We start from the raw sequence: 17,911 nt of genomic DNA on the forward strand, positions 1-17,911 counted from the left end.
CAGAAAATACATTAACGGTGAAAGGGTCACATCGTCCCACTTTTAACAATTGAAGTTCCGATTGAAAGGGGAGAATATCAAATTACGTTCGAGTCGGTATTTATAGCTGAGATTTGTTTATTTTCCCACGGGGGCAGGGCAGCAAAATATTCGAATAACGTGTAACGAATGTGCAATGTGGGTTTTTTCTCTCTCTCTCATTCAGCAGTGGCGTTTGCATCCAATCTCCGACAGAGGGCAGAGCAACTACATATAATCGCCTGGCCCACGCCGAGCCAGATCATTCCCAAGTCGGAATTGCCCTTTAAAGCTTCTTCTGCAGTGTCTCGCCGTTCCAGTGTCCAAAAGTTAGGGATTTCTGCTACAAAATCAAAAACGGTTCACAATTTCGAAAAAGTTCAATCCCCTGGGAGGGAGAAAAGGGGTAATTCGAGGGGCAACAACTTGGAGGGACGATTCTTAATGAAATTATTTGGCTTACGTATGAATTAAGAGTATTATAAAATGAAATGCTTACCAGTTTAACAATTTAATCAGTTTGTAACGACTTCGATTTATATGAAGAATTGAAATTAATTTGTTAATATTTATATTATATGTGTGTAATTAGCAATCTTTACCATAACGCCAATTATAGTATCCACCCCACATATTAAAACTATCACAACACTTTTGCCATTCGTTTTAAGAAAAGTGGACAATTTCCGAGTCTCACTTTACTCCTTGAGTTATTTCGAGGCGTAATCTTGAGTTGGAATGACCGTACTTGGTTACATTTTCTCTAACAAAGAGGACGTGCTTGTTACCAACACTGTCAGTGTGGGCAATAGTTGGGTTACTTTTATTCAGAATAACATACAATTCAATTTGAACGTCCTTTTGTGCGGGATCAGCTGATCGAAGCAGCTGTTGGCTTTACTGATGGAGCGGTGGACCCGGGTGTAACCGCAGGCTCCACACACCCTCCCAGCTCTAGCCAAAAAAAATTTCATCATTAAATGATCGCAACCCAGCCATAGCCAATCAATCAAATTGAGTTTCCGTGCAGTTTCTTTCAACTTATGGATTAGCTTTGGCAAATATAATTGTTTCCAAATATCGCAGCTCCTGAAACTTCGTTTCTCATTATATATGTGCGATGTGCATTTGCCAGGAACATTATTTAGTTGGTCTTGACTACATGGAAAGGGCATGTGCTGATTCTGGGACCACTCTGACCTCCAAAGGATTTACACGAATAGCGTTTTACTTTTTACTAGTTGTGCTACAGAATTGGCTCATTCAATATTTGTCTGTCTTTCTATCTGTTCACTCGCCCACCTCTACATCAATCTATATGTTATCAGTCTATCTCCATCTTTAGAATATTCCAAAGGAAAAAAAGAACAGGAACAAGTTCACATGGTTGTCAATTGAAACCTGTTTATCGTGTATCTCTCTGGATATTTTAGTATCAATTTATGGCCATCTGTTTCTTACATATATTGTATAAACGAAGCGTGTTTGGTGGGGAAGTTATTTAGTATGTTTGACGGCATAAAAAAGGCACATGCATTTTAATATTGAATCTTACCGGCCGCGGTTCGCTTTGTATCTGCTCCGTGCAGAAATACAGAGAATGGAACGATTATCTATCGATATATATGGAACTTTTATTTTATGTTTGCGTAACCACCAATAAATATTTTTTAAAACCTGTATCTTTTTTTAAAAAAAAACGTTTTGGTGAAATGTAAGCACCCAGTTTGTTGTAATACAGGTTTCTGAGAGTTCTTATCAAATTGAGAAAAGATGACTCAATCCTGCTAACACTGTCGCTATTGCTTTGCTATTTTAAAAGTTACGAACACAAATCTCAACCGTATGATATGTTTGTGTGTGTTTTCCTGCTATTTCAGAAACGGCGGCTATGATTGTTTGATCCATTTTCCGATCCCCTCCTAACTCTTTAACATGAAATTGATAATTGTTAAGTCCACTCTCGGGAAGCTAGTCTCTCCTTCCAGGGTGGTTATCAATACTATTTGAGTTGGGATGGCTGTAAAGGGTGAACAGAGTGTCTTTGAAAGAGGGGACGTCAAATAAATTTAACATTTCGTGGGGGAAAAAATGCACCTATTCATCAGTAGCCAGATGACTGATAGGTGGAGAATTACTCTGAAAGTCAGGAAGGTCAAAATGATAAAAGTGACCCAATTCATTGAGAATAGGGGTGCTAGACTATGTGTGATGTTACTGACTGCCTTTGCTTCGAAAGTGATATTTAATTTCATGTTATAGTGTACCGAAACTAAGGAAGTGTCGGGTTCAACAGAACGAACTAAAACACTCCATATACTCCAATTACAAGTTTTCCTGAGATGCTGTGCATCCAATGGGAGAGATAGATTGATGGAGAGGCAGGCGGAGGTGTGCCCTCATATTGCACTGTACAGGCATATATCCTATCTCTAAATGTTTCAGATAGATCGACATATAAATAGAAAACTAGGCAGGCAGACAGGCAGGCTGGTTTTACGTTTTGCACCCCACACAGACAGTAAGGGGGACTTTAAATCCACGGCATTGATGGGATTTCCATTATCAAATAAATCCGTTGTCTTTAGTTTGCTGTTTCGGGTTTGGGCTAAAGTTTGGAGGTTACCGCTTGAGTTGGTAAATGTGTGCGTTCTGGGGGCTGAGGCGCTAGTGTCACTGTATCGAGTGCTGTAGGAATTCGCCTCGGAATCGGGTTCCCCATTTCTCCCTCCAATTAAGTCGATCATTTAGCGAGGGAAGGAAAGAGAGGAGGGAGAGGGAGACAGCGAAAACGAGAGGAGAGAGAGAGAAAGCAGACAGCTGCTCCTCACATGAATGCACCCATCTTCTAAATATCAGACTGCAAATATGCTTTGGAAACTGGTGGAAAATGTCAAGTACGAGGACATCTACGAGGTGAGCAAACACGGATATTTTTTTTTAATATTTGTACTGAGGGCCATGTGAATGGTTTTTCCCAGTGTTGTGTGTGTTGCTGTTCTCGCCTAAGTAGGGCAATCTGCTTCGTTCACCGAAACGAAGCATTTGTCAGCTATGGTTTGAGATAGATTTCAGTCTCTCTCGGAAATGCCAGCTTAACTTCAGTTATGAAGACAAAGTCTGTCTTTCCGTAACGTATCAACACAGGAGTGGGGTGGGGAGGTGAATCTTGTTCATGTGTGTCGGCCTCCTGATTGTGAACGGGCGATCGGGGATCGTACTTGCGCAATTTTCGTTAAGATAGCGATTTTATGGGCAGTCTAAGTGAGTTTTTTTTTGAGCGCCGGGATGTCTGTTGCAAAGGCTGCTCGGAAAACGAGGGCAATGTTCCTGTCTCCAGCCGTTTGCTTACGATAATGTAATTGCTTCCAAATGATAAAAAGTGCATTTTAGGAGACCGGTTTCGGAGGTTGTGTGCTTCAGTCCTGTTGCCCACAGCCGCTGAAGTGAGACGGTGTCAGGCAAGAGATTGCGAGAGGTCAGATTCTCTGAGCGACTCATTCGGAAAGCCGGTTAATGTTTAATACAAAAAAAGTTGTAGCTCACACTCGACACGTTTGGCACAGTTTAATTTATGGGGAGATTAGAGGAAGGGAGGTGTCACATATGGACACGCGTGCAACCAGAATTGTAAGCGGAAGGAGAGATTGCAGATAAATGATGTCAGCGTAGTGTTTTGCTTGAAACTATAGCAGTTTCCCCCCCCCCCCCCCCCAACATCCTCCCTTCCCCATCCCCCAAAAATTGGCTTTCCAAAAGGCTGCAGACTCGGAAAAGTTAAAGGCAAATAACACGCGTTGGTAAAGGTTTCATAATGTGTTCCCGGAATGGCTTGTTGAATTAAGTGACTAGCATAACAATGCACGGAGAGGCCAGAAAATGGCCCATGAAAGAGAGTAAACAGGCTGATGAATTGATGCCAATGTGCTGCTTACGAAGCTTTTCGAGCACCCCAGCGGGTAGCCGCCCTCCATACAGCCACAAATGTCTCCGCTCTCAAGGCTCCCGTCAGGCTAATTATCAACTCCAAGCTGGCAAAAGTCCGAAACATTTTCGCGACAGAATTTCAGCACAGGCCGGTAAAAGGTCACTTTAACTTTCTCGCTGTTCGATGGTGAGAAAACCTTTGGCCAATCTCTGATGGGATCTGTGCAGCCCCATCGCACTGCAATTAAACATCAATGTTTAAACAGTGCTGGACAAGAATTAACTTTTGCTTTGCTACTTTCATTTTAACCATGCGGCCAACAAACAGCAAAACAAAACTCGTTGACTTTTGTACATTTTTGCTCCCTTAAGGCCAACTTCTTATCCTATGGCCATGTCGAAATTAGGCCGTATTTGCCGATTTGTTTAATGCCAAGCTCTTGTCATGTCCAAACTGTTTAAAGATTCATCAGTAATTTGAAAGCCAAATATATTTAAATGCCCTACTCTTCAATGCGAATTAACGCACATGTTTTTATGATCAGTCATCATTTACATAGAAATGTATTTGGAGGATAGCATTTGCGCTGGTCATGTCAGGCCGTTAAATTATTCTTCTGGATTCAGTTGTAAGGCAACATCGACTTTGGAACCCAATTATCCAGCACATGAAAGGAAAACCCTCCAGTTATAAATGTGAATAAAGAAAAACATTTATTTATTTGCAATGTATGGTGCTCGGGGTTAGTGTTTTTGGATACATACCTCGGAGCTGACCTGGGGGGGGGGGGGTTTGGAGGGAATGGTTCCACTCGTGTTCGATTCCAGTTAGTGGGAGATTTTGAACTTTTTAAGGTAGTCGTGGAGGATGTGGTCGAGGCAACTGATGTGAGGAGGAGGTGAATATATCAGCAGAAAGGCCGGACAAGCCAGTCGAACGGGTTCGGCAGTAACCCGGAACAAGTATTCCACATCATGCTCTCCCCCCCCCAAAAAAAACCCGAACAGGCCCCTCTGGCTTGAAGCAGCCTTGCAAAGGACAAGAGTCTGCACAGAAACCCTTGTAAATGTTTTACAGCTGGCGGCAGGAAAGGGGGACTTTATTTTTGTTTAAGTGCGATAACGTAGCGAGGGTTGGACTTGCAACGCCTTAGATCACGGACTGAGATAACAAAGGGAGCTTTGGCCTTCCAAAAGCAATTTGCAAAATGTCTGACATCTTCCCCTTCTTCCATTTCTCATGTGGGGTTCTGGGCATTTGCTTTTTCTACTTTGGCGAATTCCTATCCATTGCGCTTCATTTGAAGAGAGAGAGAGAGAGCACTCTTTATAAATCTATACCAAAGTATTGTTTTCCTCTGTTTTTTGCTTTTGGTTTAACTTTTTAATCCAAAACCACGTGACAAACACCGTGTAACATTGAAGATGCGAGAGGCAGTTTATTTAAGTGGATTTCTGATAAGATCAACTTCATGCAGCCGGAGGGACAAGGTGAATTGGATCTTATCAGGAGTCGGATTGGTTTAAGCACAGTTTTAGGACGTCGCTGAGTTGGTTTTAAGTGGCAAACTGCTGGTTTAGAAAGTAGCAACATTAGGCTGTGCATTTCCCTCTAATTCACTTCACAGTGTTTTGGAACTAAAAGTTATTTTTCTCTGAAGGAGATGCAGTGTTATTTCCTCCCCACCCCCTCCCCTATAAGCGTTGCTGCCTCAATAAAGTGCAGGGGGCGGGACATTTTTTGCCCCCTTTGATGCAGTTTTCGAAATTCGGTTCCGAATATAGTAAAGCATTGTAAAATTCCGAGTTCCGTATTGAAACGTAAAACACACAAGTTAAAGAGAGAAAAGACTAAACTTAGCAGAGTGGATGGTTAAAGAAGGCGTTTGCGTGCAATCGCTCTGGAAGGTTGGGCGACATTAAAGAGGACGCTGAACAACGCACACTTTTAAACGGAACAGAAACAAGCCAAGGGTGCTGCTCCTTTAAGACAGCTGTTTTGCTTATTTGACTGGACCGCTTCGCTACGATCTTTTGATCGTCTGGCTATTTTTCTACAAAACTTTTTTTTTGCCCAAAAGTCTGGCCAGGGTGCTTTCAGCCCTCACTGCCCTCCCCTCCCCCTCCCAACTCCCTCCCTCCTTGTCTGATTACATCTAGTAATTCTCGTCTGAATGCACGTCATTTACAATAGTAGGGGAGCGCTCGCTGGCTGCTTCACGCTCGATTTGCCACCATTCTTCCTTTAAGTATTCGTGTAATATTAATAGTCATGAATATCAATTATTATGAGGCGGTGTAGAGTGGCAGAGAGGGATGTGAACAGTCAGCACCTTGCCTTGCAGAGGTGAGCACTGGATGTGAAGCTGGAGATTTTTAAAAAATATATATGCATATACAGCATGTGTCCTCTTTTTGGCCAATTTTGATGGATATAGTGTTGGAGATACTTCAGGCTAGCGAGCGTCTCTCTCTCTCTGCAGTCTCTCTCCCCTTCTGGTTGATGGTCTATGATCAGATTTACTACAGATGCTAGTCCACACTTACACAGCCATGGTGAGTTGGATCAGTGCTCGACACAATCCCATTTCGCCCCAAACGCTGGTGGCTTAGTAATTTAGTCCATAATTGCAGCCTCTTTCTCTCGTGTTTGCATTGTTATCTAATCGGGTTTAGATGGACGCGTCATTGGACTAAAACTTTCCACCGCGCTCCATCGCTTTTGGCGATTTGAGTTTCAATTTTAGTTAAAGATGTTATTTACTTTACTTTGACATTCCGCTGCCAACTCGGACTGTTTTTTTGTGATCAGCGATGCGACCTCCAGAGCGCAGCTGCATTGCCCAAATTCATCGTTTGCCTTTATTTCGCATCCCCATCGCCTTTTTTGGGGACTTTTTTAAAGCAATTGGCATGTGCAAACATCTGCTGCTGTCTTTATTTTCCTTCCTGTCTGAACTTACGTGCGTATTGGTGGAGGGGGTGGGGTTCTTCTATTTCACAGTATTTCATTATATTTGTGATATCGAATGTAAAGGTGTATTTGTAACCCCCCCCATCCCGCCCCCCCCCCAATCCTTCTATTAACCCGTGATTGAGTTCGCAGCATTGGCCTGAGACTGGACTGTCTGCTGTTCATTTTGAAACATTTGTTCCGAACTGGTGTTTACCACGATCCCAGCTCATATCCTGCCAGCCCAGAGCCGCTGCTAATTGTGCAGCCCTTTTAAACACATTTTGTCGGGTATCTAAGATTGGAGATTCAAAAAGAATAATCAGGCGGCTGTTTCAGGTTCTCTCTCTCTCTCTCCCAGTATTACACTCCACTTTGTTATCCCGTCACCACTTTTTAACATTTTAATGCAGTTTTCCTTTGCATTTTCCTCATGCCACTCTTACTCCGCAGCGTTCTCCAGTTTTGATCGCATTCTTTTTCAATATCTTCTTATTTATAGTCAAATAATGAGACCAGAATGAAAGGGCCTCTTTTCGAACCACGGTTCGTGGCTCCCCGTTACCTTCATTTTACACATTATGTGCATTTTACTTTCAGAATTATAAGATGTCCTAAAACAAGAGCAATATTTAAACTGAGTCCTGTTATTTCTTCCTTGCAGGACCGGCACGATGGAGTTAACAGCCACAGTTCGAGGCTGTCCCAGATCGGGTCGGTCTCCCAGGGACACTACTCGACGGCTCCACCACTCTCACACACCCCGACCTCGGACTTCCAGCCACCTTACTTCCCTCCTCCTTACCAACCTCTCCCTTACCACCAGAGCCAGGACCCTTACACACACGTCAACGACCCCTACTCCCTGAACGCCCTACACCAACCCCAGCAGCATCCTTGGCAGCAGAGGCAGCGGCAGGATGTGGGTGCCGAGCCTAGCCTTCTACACCAGCCCCGGGTTCTACCCCAGATCACAGGGCTCGACCCTCGCCGGGATTATCCCGGTGTGCGGCGGCCTGACGTGCTCGTCCACTCTGCTCATGGACTCGATTCGGGGATGGGAGACAGCCTGTCTCTGCATGGGATCAGCCATCATGGAATGGAAGATATCCAGGTGAGCCTACACTCTTCAGCTTGCATTCCAGTCCGCTCACTGTTTTTAATGTCGGTTCAACGTTCATGTGCCCAATGTACGGTGAAATCGCTTATATCAATATAAAGGTGCAACTCGTAGTCAAATCTCAGAGCGGCACATTCAAGCATTTCGCTTGTTTGACTTGTAAGTTTCATGTGAGGAATCAGAATGCTAAATTATTAACTCAGATTTTAAAGTACTGCAAAACGCTGTTTTAGCGATTGAAACTCAACTTTTCCCGACCGAAGTCCATGGAAGAAAAGATTGATTGCCACTTTGTTAGGTGACGAAGTTATTATCAGGGCCCATATCATGAACACCTTTCAGGGCAAGGCTCATTCCACTAGGAGAGCAGACCCTAGAATCCAGTGCAAGGTGCAAATGACCAAGGCTTCCTTTACATCTACACTGCAGTTCATGCATGTAGTTCCCACTCCCATCTGTACACAATACATTTCTGTTAAGTATGTACTCTGTCGGCCACAAAATTGTCTTCGCTTATCAGAACTAGCCCCCAGAGAGGAAATCACATTGGAATATGAATGATGGTGCTCCATAACACCATTTTCTGATGCGCCTTTAACTGCAATAAAACGATGTGGTGCATCTAATCCATTTGCATTGTTATCTCAGTTCATTTTGGTGGAATCGATGTCATAATAAATAAATGTAATAAAAGCGGTTGTACAATTCGAAAGAGGACTTTTGTGAAATTAGAAGACTGCAAAGTTGCTACTAAGCTATAATGGGTAGGGGTGTGAGGAAAGAATGAGATGTTTACGAAGCACACAAAATATGAACTACTAGATTAATCTGGCGTACTGTGACTTCGGAATAATATTCAAGAAAGTATTATGTAGTTGATTGTTGTTACTGATTATTTACCCTCCCTTTGATTGAATGGACGTCAGCTTGTTCTTTGTACATGTGTGGAATTTGGGAACTATGCAGAATATGTATGACAGCAGTCTGTAAATTGTTACTTTTATGATACTGTACTCAACACTTATCCAGTGAAAGCCTATATGTGTATTGAATGCTACTAATGTGCCGGATTTGCTGAATAGATTGTCTTTATGTGTCTGAAAGGATCCCCAGCATTTTGGAGATTGGTGCATACATTATTAACATACCCAAGCTGAGAATATTATAAGCAATTGAAGTTTGAATAATTCTGAATGTCTTTTAGGAAAGAAAACATGGTTTGTTTAGAAAAACATGCACTTACTCATAAACAAAGATGGCCGCTGTGGTTAGCGATTGCGCTTTCACCATAACGATGGCACATCTAGCACCTTGCAATATTTCGGCAGTGTTAGAACTACAAGCATTTAATTCTGAAGTCACGATTGGCTATTGCAAAGCATGCATACATTTCCTTAAAAAACCGGCAATCATTGCCTCTTCGTATTTGTTGAATAAAAGCAGAGTTTATTACAGAACATCATTCCCTGAATTGTCTTGAATGTTAGCTTTTGGATCAGCTTGCAAGTCAGATGTAATCCGAGTGTGCTTCTTTGCAGCTTTGGCGCCCTAATCTTTTCACTCAATCCTCCGAATATGACCATTCAGTTAGGAGCAATTCACTGGACAAACACGTCCTTGGCTTTCGCGGAAGATAAATTTCTTTCACCTAAGTAATATGTAAATAAGCGCATCACCAAATCATGACTTCACAAAGTGCTTAACCTTGCATTTTGTGACTGTCTTGGCCTCTATGCTGTCCCGGGTAGATCAGCATAAATTGATAATGTGGCCCCTTTATTTCTATCGTTATTGGGTCGTTTTTAGTAAGATTAAGTGCTGAGAAGGATGGGGCATGCTAAATGCCGCGCTGATTTATGCAAGAAGAATATTATCACTTCCAAATGTTCACAGGGGACAAATTTCGGATTGTTTTTGACATCTGTCCTTCTAAAGCTTATTCACTTGGTAGCTGCTACTGTCTGAACGAATGAGAGGATGATGTAGATTTATTGATAGCTCCAAAGCACGGTCTATGAAGATCACTTATTGTATTGCTGTCTTCACCGTGACATTTTTCGTGCGCGTGTTCGCATTTTCAGCAGGGGACTACACAAGCACGAGTAGGCTTGTAGCTGCATGCTTTAACTACAGAGAGACTCCCATTTAACCATGCATTTATTCATTCTCTGCATCATTATGATAGGCCCAGGCAATTTGTCATAACTATGTTTTTCTTTGCACATTTAAAATTATGCATGCAGCGCGGGACTCTATCAATGTCTTAGTGCGTTTTCCATCGTTAGAATATTGTTTTGTGATTTCACTTCAGGACGATTAGCGTCAGCCATAAATTTAATCGGGGGAAATCCCACGTTGATACGTGTGCACATCTCAAATCAACACTTCAATGGGATTCCTTCTGAAATTAAAATGATATTTTGTTGTATAATTACTGAACTTTACAGCATCAGTAAGATAACTTACCATGATGCCAGTGTCCATACTTCTCCGAAGCATTTATTTGCTGTAAAACTGCATTCATTATTAGAGAAATTGCCCCGTGTGCGCACAATGTGAAGGGAATGGCAATTCACATTTGATACGTCCAATTGTATAAAATACTTATTGTCCAAGACAAAATTGATCCATATTTATTATATCAGGCAATTACCATAATACTTCAGCCGACAAATGGAATTCCCAACCATAACAATTACCTTGAATTCAAACTTCAAATAAGGGAGCAGTTCCCAAAATCTAAGACTAAGATTCAGCGCAATGTTTACTACAAATGCGAACCGCTCATTATTTGCGAGGCTATTGTGTCCAATTCGGCCTCATTGCCTTTTCAAACTGGTAAACTCATGAGGGGAGGGCGTTTTCATTGAAGAGCAAGATCTCGATTATATAGACGGCCCCATTCCTGGTTCGGGTTACATTTGTCGAATAGGACATTGAAAAAAAATCAATAGGACCGAGAGATTCTGTAGAAAACATGGCGTGTTTTGGTGTAGCGTTCGCAAGAGCTCTTCAAGTAAAGGGGAAGTGTCCTCGGTAATTAGAGAAGTCAGTTGTGCGAGTATGTTAGGATTGCGGAGCGGGACAATATCAAAATACACTTCCCGTTAGTATCAAAAATAGTGTCGTGCAGCTGATACCGCCAGGAGTGCCTGTTCATAGGAAGCGTTGCATTGTTTAAGCGCAGTGTTCGTGGTCTTTGTGCATGCATCGGACTATAAAATGAGAAATCTGAAACCTAGAATGTTAATGAATGTTTATTCAATTCACACTAGCGTCCCCGCAATTGCCTTTGAATTCCCTGCTACCCTTTTTGCTCTTTTGACAAATTAAAGTCAAAGCGTCTGTAATCATATGGTGCAAAATGAGATTTCTTCACTAATATTTATTTTGGCACAAATGCTCAACTTCTTAATTGCATCTCTAATCCGTCCATTTCCGTTCGATTCGCATTCCCCTTTCTTATTATTAGGCGACAAGTCATAAAACTGAGTTGATGTTATTTAAGAATATTATCAATACGCCAAGCCATATTGAACATTTAGGAGCATAGCGAGAGAACAATTATTAACCCATTTCAACCAACATAATCGATGGCATTTCAATGATAACAGTATGGATTTTTTCGCCCCGACATATTGGAAATGGGAAAGCTTAATATTTAAACTGAATAATAGGTTTTAAGTCAAGAGTTTATGTTTCGTTAATGTAAATGCATTAGGAAAGTATAATCGGAAAATACACCTGGGAAATCCCATAAAATGACAGATTATTGTAACCAATCTAATCCCCTTCAGCCTGAAAGCACGTTTAACGATGGTTGTTCTCCGTAAATGGTTAAATCTTCAATATTTCTGGGCGTTTTTAATGCGTTCTGAACCCAGGTGAAACATCACTAAACAAGTCACCTATGCCGACACCTTTTCTCTCCCTTTGAAAATACAATGTACTCAGTCCATACTCGTAAATAATGCGAGCAACTGAGGGTTAAATAGAATGTCACATTGCTGAATACTGTGTTGAGTTTAGTATGTCCTGGTTTAGCAGGTAAAGTGCTGGGAGAAACCAGGAACAGAGGGAGAGATACAGAAGTAAAATCTCTGCCTCTAATATCTCGTGAGGCGCGGGGTGATCAGCGGCGAAAAAAAGTTTGAGTGCTAGGGTTTTTGTGAGTCACTGGAACGCTCACAGAATAATAACGTTAAAAAAACCTCCATTATTTTAAGGAATAAAGGACAAACACTTGTGAGTAAAGTTGTGGTATATAAATTAGAGCAATTTTACCCCCAATACTTCTCGCTACCTTTAAATTTGGCAGTATCTGGTTAATTGAACAGGAAAACATCACTAAAGCGAGTCAAGATTAATCATAATTTCGCCGAATGGATTTTTACTCAGAAGGAGGGGGAAAAGAGGAGAAAAGTGATTGATGTTTTCTTGGTTCATTTACGATGATCTCTAACCATGTATTTCGCCCTTAAGATCAAGTTGGTTCTAATTTAGCAAACTGTCCTTTGTGATAATAATCTTTTTTTAAACTAAGCATCGCATTTCGATTGAAATAGATTGGACGTCTTATCAACAATTAATTGAATAAATATTTTTTTAAAAAGCACAGGAAGAATATAAGTATTATTTCGATTTTAACATGACATGAAGGATAACATCCGCTTAAGATAATCACCATGATAATTCGTAAGGGGTCAGCGCCAGTTTTTAATAAGAGAGGGGGCGGGGGGAAGTGGGCTTTAATAAAAATAAGTTCCTGTTGTAAGTTGAGGAATGTTGTCGGCATTTTCAATGTCCTTTCGTTAAGCTATGTAAACCACCGTCCCCATCTGGTATCAGCCCACTGAGTGCCTTCCTTGTCACACTTTCTATTCATCTACCAGCGATTTTCGCTCCATAAAAGACTGACGCTGATATTTTTATATGAGTTATCAGTAAATAGGGCATTAACGTGTGGAAAGTGAAACGCGCTTGGGCAGTGTGAGCTTCTGTCAGTCTGCATGTAATCTGGACTGTAAATATTGCCAAGAAGATTTCATCTGGACAGCTGTGGGTTTCAGTTGGGACCAGTGAATTCCATGGCTTTGTTTTAATAACAATGCCATCTTCTCTCCAGTCACCTGCGACCTATAGAAAGTAGATTTAAAAAAAACTTGGCAGCAGGGTAGGCAGTGCTATAAACGGCATCTCACAATTCCAGCCGCTTTTTCGGGCAGTTTCCAAATCCTTGTGGAAATGTGGTAACATGGCGGGATATGCCGCTGGTGAAATAGTTACTCTTCGCCCCTCCCCCCTCTCCCCTCCCCTGCCTACCATGTGGTTACTGGCGACCTTGCTTCTAAATCGGACATAAGTGTGCATACATCAGAGCCTGACTAATTGTAGATGTAAGACAGTCACACGCAGGCTGTGAGCAAATTGGACGCTATGGCTTCGAAAATTTAAGCCCCCGTTCACTTTAATTCCAGAGCGAGTCGTTTGAAGTGTAGAGGGCGCGTCACTGCAGACACCACGTGTAAAGGAAAGCAAACAATAAAAATGAGGTGAAATGCAAGGGGAATACATTTCAGTAAACTGTTTGTAAGCGTGCACGCGTTTCCTCTCGCAATTTGTTAAAATCCTGCTGTTCTCATCCCTTTAAAGCAAAGAGTCTGGTAATTAAAAGTGTGAGTTGTTTTTCCCTCATTTCCGCATGCATTTCTAATTAAATCTTTATGATACTCTCTGTGACTATTAACTGCCAACATGCTGCGTGAATATCCTCTACAAAAACCCAGCAGGCGGTGATAATTAGATAGAAAATCAAAGTAGACCTTTTCTCATTAGCTACATAAACTTCTTCTTAACATTCTGTTTAAGTTCTGCAGCACCAGCCGCCCCCACTCCCCACCCTCTCAAAATACTTTTGCTAACCTATTGACCAAGTAGATCAAATCAAGCGCATCTTAAATTATAAAAAAGATTATTTAGATCTATGTGTACCATATTTCACCTTCCACTATATTACATGTTAACATTTAAATAAACAGAATAATTGTAATATCAAAATGAAACTTTACACTACACACCGGGCCCAACACATACCAAAGCATATTAAACTGATGTTCCAAAGAGCGAATTTCGGCGTATTTTAATGACTCAAAACGTTTTGCACTCACAGCAATGACATCTTATTTTCACTTTGTATGCTATCGCCCCAATACCTAATATCAATGAAAGACAACAACACGTGTCTCAGAGGCACGTGGACATGACCACGTTCTCGTAAAAATTATTTCCGTCGAGTATTTCTGTAACAGTAAATTGCGTTTGCGGGTTTTTCTCTCTGTATATACCGAAGAGCAATTCACCTCTATATGTGCCGACGTAAAAAATACTGCTGCCTGGGTATTAGGAATCCCACACCAACCATAACCATTGTGCCAACATTAAATACACAGGTAAAAAAAAACATAGCGTCATTAAAGGATTGAGTAAATAAAGACAAACTTAATCTTTTTAAAAAAAAACTGCAATTCGAGAAAGCTGAAGGACTAGCGGAAAGGTTATGTGGCGCTTCCTCTATAACCTTAAATCTGTAAGGTGGAACCAATTCTCTTTTGCAGATCTTGCTCGCCAATATTCAGTATCAGTTTTCCTTCTACATTATGCTTTCAGCTTTGGAAAAATTATCACAGCTGTTTTGAGTTGAAATTATGAATGCACTACGTTTGTATGGATTGTAGCTGTCCAGATAGAAGCGTTCTTTGCCCAATAACAAACCTGTTGTATTTTTTCAACACAGGATATCGTTTGCTCCTTTACATAATTTATGCCATTCACATTGGAACGATTTCAGTGTTTATTTGCGATGTTATCATAATACATACTAGGCCGCGTAGAATTCTACCTGAATCGCATTGGCACGCATATATATCATGAACTATTGCAGTAGCTATGCACCATATATACATCTAACCAGCATAGATAAACTAATTAGACGATGCATCTATGATCACCCAGAGAACATACTAGAGTTCACTCAGTTACATATCACTCAGTTCGTGTCATTATTTTACCTAAACAATATTGATTGAGATCATTAAAACAAAAACAAACTAATCATTTCAGAAATGACCGTGCATATCATATGGCATCATCTGAAGAGTCAGATTATCACAAGCACCTGAATACAAAAGCACATTCAAAAAAATCTTTAGCAGTTTCATGATCATGGTTTAGTTAAGGATGTGGTAAGATTCTGCTCTGCCTTGTTCCCCACGGGTCAATGAAGCGCACAGTCATATCTAAATTACAAACTCTAGTTAAACGCCTTTTTCAAAGTCATCGTGCGGCCCATTGTATGCCAATTGCTGCAGTACGCTATATTCCTATTGACAAACGTCTAAAACATCACATGCTTAATTGGAACTCTTTTCAATGCTAAAATAACAGTTTCATTGTTTACTCCTTTACATTCATTTATATCACACACTGGAAGGATGTCAGTGTTTATTTGCGATGCTATCACAATACATGCTAAAGGCCACGTAGAATTTTATCTGAATTGCATCGGCATGCATATATCTCATGAACTATTAGAGTAGCTATGCACCACATAGGCGTGTATGTACGTTTATCTATTGCAAGAGAGAATGATATATCTGTGTGCCATTCTATTTACATGTATGCATGAATATATTGTACCACTCGGGTAAAATATACCTAATTCGCTTACAGAGTTGTACGTTATAATAAAAGAACAGTTTTTTTTTACTTACGTGTTTCTTCTGTGCAGTCCGTGCAGTCGATAATAAAAAATGTCATGGGTCCCAGATGTTGGACAGCTTATTTTCTGATAATATGTAATTCTGGTGAATTTGATTTCCTCTGGTAATTTTTTCTTAGAATAATAAACCTCCGACCAGGTAATATAAATGGAAATAACAGATAGTCGAGTTCGATTGAACTTGATTTATATACATGACTGTTTAATATCAAGTCAATTTGAATAGTGATATGACCCTAACTGTGTTTTTTTATATTAACAGGCTTTGGATGACACGGGTACCACGGGCATGAGTTTATTGGACCAATCTGTCATTAAAAAGGGTATGGAATGTGAAAATGAATTGAAATGGATGGTTAAATTGCTCAGTCTCATTATGTATTCCACTAACCATGTAGTACGAACCTGCTTAAATATAAATATATGTATAGCCCGATATCAAAATTGTCCACTAAATCGAGTGATTTCGGAATCCACAGAGCATTATTTTTTGATGTTGTTTAAGCGTGCTTATAGTGCATTTAAATGTAATCCCACGTCATGGTTTGTAATTAAAATACCGAAGTTGTCTCGTCAATATATTTGATTCCAGATCTGAGACACTTTTCTGGACCTGAGGGACAGAACGTTGGGTAGCTTATGCAGGGATTGTTGAGGATACTTCTGGGGAGTAGACCAGAATGCATTGACATATGTGTAACATGCACTGAGTATGAAATAAAAGGCAGCAAATTTAATAGATTAAGGATTGGTCTGATGCCATCAGGTCTATACATGTAAATTACCTATAACTTTTTTAATAATCTAATGTTTAAAGTATTGCCACTGTCCTTTTACTCTCCACCTCTCGCTACATATCCAACAAAACGAGAATAATTTCTTGAAGAACCACGCTGCAGTTTTAACAATAAAACACGCTGAGAAGGTCCAGTTTAAGATTTTGTTCTGTAACCGTTCCCAAAAAAGTTTGAAATCACGAAGAATCCTCAGTTTACCGAGAAATGTTTACAAAGGGATGGATAAATTAATGGCTAGATAAATGGAGCAATGGAAAGATGGTTTGACGGACGGTTTGATGAATGGGTGGAAGGAAGGATGGAAGCACTGGACAGTAGTAGAGATGGATAGGCAAATGGACAATCAGAGGGTTAGACATTTATCAGATAAATACAATTACAAATGTTAGCCCCGTCAGCGTTTGTCATTGGTAGACGAAATCAAAATGGAAATGCAGATGGCTATACCGTTACTTTTCGCTGGACAAATTAACCCTTGCATTTTCTGAATTAAGATTGAAGACAGCATTAATCTTATCCAAAGGATGGGCGGTGTAACAAAGTATGTCAGGTTTTTGTTTAGAAAATAAATATTGGAAATATATATATATAAACTCGATGTTGCTTTCCATTGCTCGTGTCCTTTCTCCTCACCATCCCTTGAGATAGTTTTGCTGATACTCTTCACGTAATATTGTAAGTGGTGTGTTGGCCATTGTTGTTTCTGTATCATATGCTGGTTGTGTTTGTTGGATACACGAATGGCGGTTTTCTGCTTTGTAACATTTTACTATGTTCTTGTCAGGTGTTCCTTATTTGAGGGCTATTGTGATCACAAATGTTATGATATTTTATTGTACTGATGGTACCAAGCATTTTTGCTTGTATCCAGGCCTTCAGCGCCAGTCTATACCCAATGGTTGTGCTTCTCTCCCCTCTGTGCTTTGCCTCACTGGTTCTCTGCACTAAGTTACCGGTATTGGAGTGTTGCTTCCGTTTGGTCGCGCGTACCCCCGCTTTTGTGTTGCTGTCTGTGTGTGGTAACCTGTGCTGATGTGTTGTGATTGTTTTGACATTCCCTGCACCTTGCTATCCCAATGCAAGCTCCGTGAACCGTGCACAGCCCAGCTTTCTATTTTCTCCACGTCTGACCGATCAGCCTGCTCTAATCTCCGTCAGCGACTTTTTTTTTAAGAAAAGACACAGGGGACAGAAACTGCTTGTTCGCAGCTGTCACGTCACCAGGTGACTATAAGGAGATGGCATATCCGTCCCGGTTCCATTGACTCTTTTTACAAAGGGACGGGAGAGCTAAAGTGTCCGCTTAGCTTGGCTGTAAG

General features: G+C 40.8%; 1 protein-coding gene across 2 annotated transcripts in view; it reads left to right on the forward strand.

Annotated features, from left to right (window-relative positions):
- The first annotated feature begins 2,481 nt into the window (after nt 1-2,481).
- Nucleotides 2,482-17,911, forward strand: part of tfap2b (transcription factor AP-2 beta) — a 49,850-nt gene continuing 34,420 nt past the window's right edge. The window contains exons 1-3 of one of the 2 annotated variants that reach the window (XM_080192689.1): nt 2,482-2,934; nt 7,563-8,012; nt 16,058-16,118. In XM_080192689.1, coding sequence (XP_080048815.1) covers nt 2,854-2,934; nt 7,563-8,012; nt 16,058-16,118 — 592 coding nt within the window. In that variant the 5' untranslated portion in view covers nt 2,482-2,853. Of the gene's footprint in view, nt 2,935-5,855; nt 6,502-7,562; nt 8,013-16,057; nt 16,119-17,911 lie in introns of those variants that run through there. The other variant, XM_080192690.1, reaches the window with a different exon arrangement.

Source organism: Carcharhinus amblyrhynchos, chromosome 7, assembly GCF_965287045.1.
Source record: "Carcharhinus amblyrhynchos chromosome 7, sCarAmb.v2.hapA, whole genome shotgun sequence".
In the NCBI taxonomy this organism is placed as follows: Eukaryota; Metazoa; Chordata; class Chondrichthyes; order Carcharhiniformes; family Carcharhinidae; genus Carcharhinus; species Carcharhinus amblyrhynchos.